The sequence below is a fragment of the Montipora capricornis genome, chromosome 8, assembly GCF_036669925.1.
Source record: "Montipora capricornis isolate CH-2021 chromosome 8, ASM3666992v2, whole genome shotgun sequence".
Taxonomy (NCBI): domain Eukaryota; kingdom Metazoa; phylum Cnidaria; class Anthozoa; order Scleractinia; family Acroporidae; genus Montipora; species Montipora capricornis.
This window is the reverse complement of record NC_090890.1, coordinates 25,751,703-25,761,702: the sequence shown is the minus strand read 5'-3', so window position 1 is coordinate 25,761,702 and position 10,000 is coordinate 25,751,703. Positions and strand designations below refer to the sequence as shown.

The 10,000-nt window shown below is 39.6% G+C and overlaps 1 protein-coding gene across 1 annotated transcript in view; it reads left to right on the top strand.

Annotated features, from left to right (window-relative positions):
• LOC138060135 (fibroblast growth factor receptor 4-like) overlaps nt 1–10,000 on the top strand; it is a 69,468-nt gene that overhangs the window by 52,304 nt on the left and 7,164 nt on the right. Inside the window, exons 8-11 of the mRNA XM_068905851.1 lie at nt 5,718–5,828; nt 6,592–6,779; nt 8,468–8,590; nt 9,156–9,223. Of these exons, the coding sequence (XP_068761952.1) occupies nt 5,718–5,828; nt 6,592–6,779; nt 8,468–8,590; nt 9,156–9,223 (490 nt within the window). The remainder of the gene's footprint in view (nt 1–5,717; nt 5,829–6,591; nt 6,780–8,467; nt 8,591–9,155; nt 9,224–10,000) is intronic.

The following is a 10,000-nucleotide window of genomic DNA, read 5'->3' as shown; positions in this document are numbered from 1 at the left end:
AAATCTTTGAAAACTCACGTCCTTTTAACAGTTTTAGAGACAGTTTTTAATTCATTGATTTAGCTATGCAGAACTCACGCTAAGAGAAATAATCACTGATGTCAGAAATGATCGATATTTTCACTAGCAATTATTTGGTCAGGGTTATTGACAAAACTGTTGTCAATTACGGTAGCTGAGTTTCTGTGCCGGACACGAGTTGGCTTATCAACTGTTGGAATGAGATAGAACCTTTGCAGAGTTAAACGAAATTCATGACTAAAATTTAGACGTCTCACATTTGAGTAGATCGATATTGAAGTCACATATAACATATACGTTCTCATTTACTGAGGCAAGTCTTTCCACTGTTTCTTCAAAGTATGACTGAAAATACTCGGGAGAATTGTGCTGACGGTAAATGATGCGACAAATGATGTTTTTACTGTTAACAAAATTAGTTCTATCCAACAGGATTGAAACGCCTCAGTGGAAGTCTTCTCCAACGCATTGTAATTAAGAGATTCTTGCCAACTCCTCCTGGAGCCAGAGGCGAAGTCACGCAACCCAAACAATACCCTGAAAATTTGGGTGAAATTCATTCCCATTTGAGTTTGTAATTTTAGTTTCAGAGACACCAATTACGTCGAAATGAAAATCAAGTTCATCCAATAATGTCAGTACATTCTCCAGATTATGATTTCAACTAAGGACATTGTTACGGAAAATTGAAAACCTCGAGTTATCATTGTTTAAAGCTAGCTTATTACCAAGAATTTTAAAACCATGCGGACTTCCACACAGCCAAAATTCCACATTTCCATACTGCAAAACTTCCACGTTACCAAGCTTCCACACTTCCACACTGCCAAACGTCCATGTACTAATTATTTGTGAGTAAATGTCTCGCATTTGCATTCCATTCTGATGACGCGTTCGGTGCACTTCTTCCCGAAGTAAAAGCCCTTGTTTGGCCCTGAAGTTGTAAGTTGTCTCGTGTATTTGTCATAAAATATCACACCTGATTTTAGTCATAACCCAGGAAAATAGGCCAGTTTCGTATTCTAATGGTTGGGTTGGATGGAGCATGAAATGGAGGCTAATGCGGGGAATTTAAATCTTTTCACCTGAAAATCATTTCTCCCGCATAAGCCTCCATTTCATATTACAACCATGGACAAATTGTGTTGGAAAGCGCGCAAAAACATGAGATCATAACCGTAATACACCGAATTCATAAATGGCGGACGCTCGCGAAAAAACTGGTATCTAGACATAAAAACGAGGCGTTTTAGGATAGGACGATAGACTTACGGAAAACGACATTCCTGGTTCTTCTTTAAGTGGCAGAAGGCCATCGGAATTAAAAAATGATGAGCTACGGTTTTGGCTGAAATGTCGGAATGATTCTGCTAAAGGTTTACGTACTAAAGCTCAACTTGTAAAGAGGTAAATTGTAAACTGTATTAAGCGTACATCGTTCTGTCATGTATGTCATCATTGCATAAAATGAAGTTACATGTTTGGGAAAACAAAAAGAAATTGCACTTGTTTTTCTTTTTGTTGTCATTGTTTTGTTAAGAGTGGAAGAATACATCAGTGAAAGGAAAGACGCCTTTCGTGTCGATCCAGATTCAAATTCGCTGTACACAAAGCGAAAACTTGCGAAGCAGGGTGCGAGTTGTGCTGTTGTCGATTCAAGTTCTGTTGATGTTCCTAAACAAAAATTAAAATTTCCCGAAAGTGGTTGGGGGTCTCAGTTGGAGAAAATGCCGCATTTTACGAAGGCAGAAATGAACAAGTATATCGAGAATAGCGGAAAGCGGCTGGGAAGCAGTCATCATTCTGTCCCAACCAGCTGGAGGAAGGGAAAAACATTCCTGGAGGACGAGTATCTTAAAAACATAGAATGCACTAGCGACGAAAATAACTTTTATTTTCGCCGCAAGTGCTATCACTCCTTCAGCAAAAATGGCGAACCACATAATCTTAAGCTAGCAATGTGTATTGTGTCTGGAGATGTGGTGGAATCCACTTGTTCATGCGTTGCGGGTAAGACTGGTTATTGAACCACTGGTTGGCTCTTACGCGTAAGATGTGTAAATTTTCCTTGTTTGAAAGTAAAAGTACACTAGATTTGGTCAATGATGCGGACCAAAATCCTGAAGAGGCATGCACGAGTAGACTTCAAACCTGGCACAGAAATGGCAAGGGTGATACTATTGTACCTCAACCTGTTATGGATATAATTGTTAAAAAAACAAAATTGAGTGACAATGAAAAGCAGCGAGAGGGAATAAATTGTCTTCTTTATGAGGCGAGAAACAATGTTACCGTTCAAGAAGCAGAACAAAGAACTTTTAAGGACACTTTAAAGAAAATCAACCCTAAAATGGGGCTGGCCAATGTCTCTAGCAGGGATGGTGAGTTAGTGGGCACAAAGTATGGGAAAAGTCATGTGGGTTCTTTATCAAGTTATTAGCTGTCGCATACGGAGTCAAATTTTGTTGTTGCTATAAACATTGATTCAGTTGCTAGACATGACACTAACATTCAACAAATAGAGTCTTTTCCTCGCTTCCCTCTGCAATACCAGGGAGAGAGTACAGAATGCGGACCTCAGTGATAAGAAAAAAGATTTTGTCAGGAAATTGCATTTGGATAAAGATGACATTAATGAATTAGAACATGCCACAAGAGATCAGGCTAAAAGTGAAACGTGGAAGTCTGAACGCAAATACAGATTTACAGCTTCCAAATTTCATTTAATTGCACACAGACAAAGAAATCATGAGACCTTTGCTAACACTTTAATGCATCCAAAGTCTTTTACATCAAGACATACCAGTCATGGTATAAAATATGAATCTGAAGCAATTCATGCCTCTGTGAAACAAATGAACAGTAGATCAATGCCTGTGCAAGTGTTGTTTATCAAAAAGAACCAGTGCTGGCCTGCTCACCAGATGAAAAAAAACATCGATACAGGCTGCACAAAACCATTTGGTTAGCTTGAAGTTAAATGCCCAGAGACACAGTATCTTGTAACTCCATTGGAGGCTTGCTCTGATCCGAATTTCTGTTGTGAGAACAGTAATGGAAAGTGTAAATTGAAAGTTACCCACCCGTACTATGCCCAGGTACAAGGAAAAATGGCAATCACAGGGCAGAGTGGTGTGACTTTGTAGTTTTCACAAAGAAAGGTCTGTCAGTTGAAAGAATTGCCTTTGATCGCCAGTACTGGCATGATCTAGAAAGAGAGCTTCTGCTCTACTACTAGGATCATTTCATTGATTTTGCTGCTGCTGAAACGCTCTAATTGAGGGCTATGATTTATGTTTTGAAATTTAAGTGTTATACAGCAACTGAGTGAATTTGTACAGGCAAACTCCCATTCGGCTTACATTTTATGTATTGATCCAAAAATAAAATAAAGATGACCCTTAAGCCTCACGAGCATCACTTGAACAAGATATTAAAATCTGATGCATTCATTATTATGATAAAATGGGATCTTGGACATTACACAAAAACCCACAAACCGTCCACATTTGGTTTAATATAGGAAATAGGGAAAGGGGTGTTACTCGGTCCCAAATGTGGATTTTTTTTTATTTTGTTGATGGCTCGCTCAACATGAATCCGTAAAGAAGCAATAACTTGCGTTTTAACTACATCTTCTGGTGGCATCTGATCCCAAAGGCAGATAAATGGAGGGACATTCAATGAGACACCCAGTGGAAGTAAATCGTCAATCGTAAAGCCCTTGTCGGCCATAACACCATCTTCATCTTCAAAAGGCAAGTCTAGGATTCCACTTTCTCTGTCTGAGATGCTTCCACTATACAACTGACTTAGGAAAGCTAATGCCCGTGAAGGTGTAATTCCTACCAGACCTTTGACTGTTGTATGATTATTATATGAACTAAAAAGCCTGGTGTTTAGTAACAGGCTACTTGACATTTGACATTTGAATTCTGTACAGTCGAGGATGACTCTTGTCTTGGGGTATTTTGCTTTGAAATCTTCTGGCATGGTTTTATCAATGTCGTCACCGGTTGGCCAAATGTTAATAGTACCAAAACGAAGGTACATGAAATTATCCAGGAAATAAAAATTCTACTAAATGTAGACTGCGAGATTCCAAAGAAAAATGCCAAATGTTGCTCTTGAAACCTTTGCCGGAGACGACACATAAACAAAAAGAATTCTTCTTTTGGTTTAAGTGTACTACCACGCTTGCTTATAGTGTTTTGGTGATTATCCCCATCATAATGATTTTTTTCAACCTTAGATTCAGACGAAAGCCAGTAACGAATGTTTTCGCCGTGTTTACCTGGATTTAAGTATGTTAGGGTTGCCTGGAAAGTGTCCATGTTTGGAAATCCAGTGTAGAATGAAATCGAGTCATCCTCTGTCATATTTCCAAACAAAACCTGCGAGATTTTAATTCTTCATTCTCTAGTTGGCTTCTTTAGAAGTTGGCTTTGTTCCTTAAGCCTTGCTATTTCGGCCTTAGCCTGTTGTAGTCGATGCTTTAATAATTCAGATAGATCGCGTGATTCTTTGATCGTTTCGATTGGCGAAGCACTGGTACATTCCGGCGTACATTCGCTAAATGAATCATAGAGGTCTCTTTCTTTCGCATTGTCTTGGCTTTGAGATTCGTCCAAACGTCGTCTTTTACTACGAGGTGCTTCAGTTGTTCTTAGTACTGGTGGATGGCGCTTTCGAGGAGAAGTTCGACACGGAAACCTCAAGGGACAAGCTCCTTTATATAAAACCATTTTTGTGCCTCCAATTCGTTTCTTCACATGAATTGGGAGAAAATGCAAAGAGCATACCTTTCTAGCCTCTGTGACTTTAAAATACGGGCCAACATCTCGCTGTATTTTAACCAGCCATTCATGTCGAAGATTTTGGGCCTTCGGGAAACCAAAAAATCCAACTCTGTTCCCTTCCGGATCAACAGTTTCCTTCTGCAATAGATATTTGACTTTGAACTCATAATAAGTTCAATAATTTCGAAATTGATCGCGACAAACGATCTAAACGCCCCATTCGTTTAAAAAAAACTTCAAAACTATGAAATTCGCAAACTTCCTTCAAAAGAGGTTGTAAAACGAAAGTTGTTTATCCTAAAACGCCTCGTTTTCATGTCTAGATACCAGTTTTTTTTCGCGCGCGTCTGTTATTTATGAATTCGGTGTATGCCTACAGAATAAGCGGCGGTACCCCCATTCCCCCTTTCAATGTTGAAAAATGGTAAAATGCAGACTTTTGTTAGACAAAAGTGTTTTGTCAACATTACACAGGGGTGGAGAGGGGCAAAATGCATATAGAATGAAGTTTTCCAACCCTTGTGGCCAAGGTTGTAACCTTGAGAATACGAAACAGGCCTATTGTTACGTGACCCGTATTAAATGGCCTCGCTCTCACGCGCCTCATTAAAGCTCGATGGTAGAGCATCGGAACTAGCTAATCGGAAGACCGTAGGTTCGGATTTTTCCCAATCGTCACTTGGATTTGTTCCGATTATCACCGACTCAGAGTCTCCACCAACTTTTTTTTAAAATTACTTTGCTGTTTCCCTTCATCGGAGTCCACTCGAATAAGAAGCACCCTCGTTTCTATAGCTATCACGCTGGAGACATATCATTATCTCTCTTTTGATTGGCCTTTGTGCCGTATCTGTCTTATCTTACTCTGTAACGCAAATGTTAAACTTTTTCTCTCAGATAACTCAGCCCAACGGGAACGAATGTCGCTGATTCGTGAGTTAGAAACGCTGATTCACGTGGGGCGCCATCCAAACATTGTGAGTTTGGTCGGGGCTTGCACATTTGAAGGTGAGAAAAACCTCATAATTATCACTATCTTCACGATAATTAGCAAATCAAAGCTCATATTTTAAGCCTTGCACTTTATTCAAGATATCCAGAAATGCCTCTTAGTGACGCACGCGGATTTCAATAAGTGTCACGTACGTAGTCTCTCCTTGATCTTCTCCCCAACTTCAACATCTCTCGTGTCTCGGAATACCGACAAGGACAAACAGAAAAAATAACGTTAACCTTTCCTCTTTTATAATTCTTGGAAATGGGTAGCAAAGGCCGTGCATCTAAGTGATTGCATTAATGGTCATAAGTGCATTGTGCAGAGATTACTTTCTTCCACTCGAGGATGTTGTGAGTCGATTTAAGACACTCTGCAGTTGGCCGAGGGCACCATTTCTCTGAGTAAATTAATCTCAGACGTACACGTCTCCTCCTTCTATTTCCAAAAACGTTGCCATATAGAACAGTTTTGATCAGTTCGCACCCGCTTCCTATATCCACATGGCCAAAAGAAGAGAGGCAGTGTTTAGTGACTAAGGCAAGAGATTCGCAATCGGTGTCAAGTTCAGACAATATAATTTCGGTGCCTGTTTGATTTAGTATAAAGATACGTTGAGTCTTAAAGCCCAAAATATCTGTTTGGAATTGCTTCGATTCCAACTATTGACCGGCAGAATATGATCCCGTTGACTAACTGATTGATTGATTGATTGATTGATTGATTGATTGATTGATTGATTGATTGATTAACTAACTACAATTGTTTTAACACAAGAACCTATTTGTGTTGTCATCGAGTTTGTCTCCGGTGGAAGTCTTGACAGAATACTCAAAGCAAGTCATGTTAAAAACCCAAATCCAAATACCGTTTACAATAACATTTGGTCGAGACTGAACGAGAGAGAACTGTTAAACATTGCTTCAGACGTTGCTAATGGCATGAAACATTTGGAAGGTAAACAGGTAAGTAGATATATTATAGTACGCACTTGTGTGTATTATATTGTATTACCATTTTTGCGTTTACTTGCATACTGATGTTCACCGTCACAGCGCTCATTTCGGCCTAACATATTTAAACACGAAGACGCACTATAAAAGGGGGGCGCTTCACCCAGTGCTTTTGTTCAAATTCACTTAAGGACGACTGATTAATTATCCAAGATGGTGATCAACAAACAGTGATACAGAGACGGAAGCCCGAAAAGATACTTCTAGCGCAAAAAAAAAAAAAATTAACTGGTGGTTAAAAAATGAACGACAGGTAACATTTTATGACATATTACGACAGATTTTTTTTTTTAATGATATATTACGGACAGATTTGCATGTGCCTCGTATGTGCTGACTCCGTTACTGTGTTCCATTCAAGTATTTGTAATAATTTAAAGGTCGGTACACACGAGGAAGCTTGCTCCCGCAGCACGTTCCTGCAACACGCTCCCGGTTCAAAGCTCCCTCGTCTGTACCAACGATTTCTAGCGAAAAAAAATATGTTGCGCAACAAGACTTTTGCACCCGAGTTTTCCAGTTTGATATGAGGGAGCAAGCTCCCGGGGCAAATCTAAGCTCCCTGGTGTGTACTTAAATTTGCAATTGCTTGCCGTGACATGACGTGTCTCCAGTTCGCCAATCAAATTGGCTTATTTTTTAAATCTACAACCCATACCCTAATTGGGTTGTTTCATCATTCAGCTCCCTCGTCGTGTCCTTCGTGTGTACTGGTTGGGGTACTTACCCGGGAGCGTGTATCGGGAGCATGTTTCAGGAGCAAGCTCCCTGGTGTGTACCGGCCTTAATGTGTTGACCATTGTAATTTTATTTGTTTTATTTAGTTATTTGTTTTCATGTTGTTTATTTATCTCGCTGTCATAGTCATGAGCTGACCGTCCATTGCCAGAGTAGCTTGCTAGGGGCAATTATATCAATTAAAGATTACAGATAAATGGGACTTTTTACTGAACAACTTATCACAGAACTCTCGGTTGCCACCATGGTTGATTGATAAATCTTTTGCATATGCCTAAGGCACCACGCCTCTTATAGTGCGTCTTCGAAGTAAAAGAACATGTGTCCAGTTTTCTGGCGTCATCAGTGAGGAAGGTTATGATTTTCTTAGTATGGGTAAAAAGACAAGCGGAATAATAAACTTTCAGTGCCAAGTCTTCTAGCTATCGGGAACTGAAGGACGCTAAACTTATAAATCAAACATTGGTTTTTCGGAGAAGAGGGCAAAACCGGAGTACCTGGAGAAAAACCTCTCGGAGCAGATTTTAAAAAAATCAACAAACTCAACCCACATTTGACACTGCAGAGTCTGAGAATCAGGCCCGGGGCCACATTTGTGGGAGGCGAGTACTCTCACCACTGCACTAGCCCTGCTCCCTGAAACCATTTGACATACAAGATCTTAGATTAGAGCAGTTCTGAACGTCATTTGAGCAATAAGGATAGAAAGGCCTGAAAGCAGCGAAGCCAAAGGCAAAGAGCTGTAGACAGACAAAAGGAAAAAACTGCCTTGAATGTCAGTGAAGTAAAGGGTTTTTTTTTTGTTATCCCTGTTAAGTACCCAACGGCATATCACGCTATGTATTCTATTTGACATCATGATCACGAGACTTATACTGCATTCTGTTCTTTACTCTCTTCAGTGCATACATCGCGACCTGGCCTCAAGGAACGTTTTGATCGGAAATGGTCTGGTAGCAAAAGTGGCTGATTTTGGAATGGCGAGAGATATTTCCACAGATGGGGAATACATCAAGACAACAGAGGTACTAAGTCATAATGACCCATTGCGTTTATTATGAAAACGTGCTTAAATTGATTGCAAGTATTAGACATAGCTCCGACGTTATTCGGTTGAAATAATATCATTACATTTTCCCACAAAGCTTCCGGTGGTCTATCAGAGTATTTATGCATCGAGGGTAGGTTTTTGCTATACATGCGTTTTTGATGTGCTATAAGAGCAAAGATGTCGTTAGGTGGAAGCTGCATCGTATCCAACCTCTCATTTTCTCTTTTACTTTCTTCTCATTAAAGTCACTACATACTTCGTTTAAAAACGAAAGTGCGCTTGCTTTCAAGGTGGCTCACAGCAAATAGAAATTCAAATGACACTCTGCTGTTAACCGCATGAAAATCCGATGCTTTGACCACTGAATTTCTGCCCTTTATTCTTCCATGCATATCCTCAATCTTAGAGTTTCCATTATTGAGATAGACACAGTACGCTAGAAACCAGCTTGAGGAAAACCGCGTATAATTTGGAAGACACATCTAGTTCCCTTCCTCCTTTATGAGATTTTTAACAGTCAATATCTTTCCTACACTTAGGGAAAAATTCCGTGGTTGTGGATGTCAGTGGAGGCTTTGCAAGGGATCAGCACAATCAAGGGCGATGTGTGAGTTGAATATATGTTTTTCCTTTTAATATCAGGTCAGTAGTAAATTAGTGAGTACCTTACACGACATTTTTTGCTTTAAACCTCTCAGTTTTTTTTTTAAATTCGTGAGCTTCTTTTAGAGCTCAGTTCTATTGAGACGGTTTTGTTTTTGCTGCCGATCTTCACAAGTATAGCAGTAGTCTGTTTACAGAACAGCGCGTATCATTAGGAAAAGAGACATCTGAAGTGTCGTACTAAATCAATACTCTCGACTGTAATGAGTTGTTAACCATTAGGACAATTAACAAATGCATTCTAGGTTCCAAGTGTTTGCATTATATACTTTCCAAATATTTTATAGAATACTTTCAGTTTATTGGGAACAGTAGTATACTCCCATGGCACTAGTCTGAACAAAAGAACATAACCTTTAGATATTCTTGAACAATTCTTGCTCAGTTTTACTCAAGGGGCTGGTTGTTGGTTTACTATATATAGGTTATTGACCAAGCTTGTTCGGTTCGTCTCGGTCTATAAACACGCCAAAAAAAAAAAAACAACAACAACAACAATGCCAATATCCATCCATTTCGACCGAAAAAGCTCGGTCAATATGGGATAAAACACAAAACCAAACGAGGAATCCCGAGCGGGCAAGGTAGCTCTATCTTGCTTGCTCCGTTAGCCAATCACAGCGCGGGATTTGGTTCACCTTGCCTGCTCACGGAGCAAATAGCTTATGCTATTTGTAAGTTTTTAGACATAGTTTCCACTTTGTTAACTTTTTATTGCATT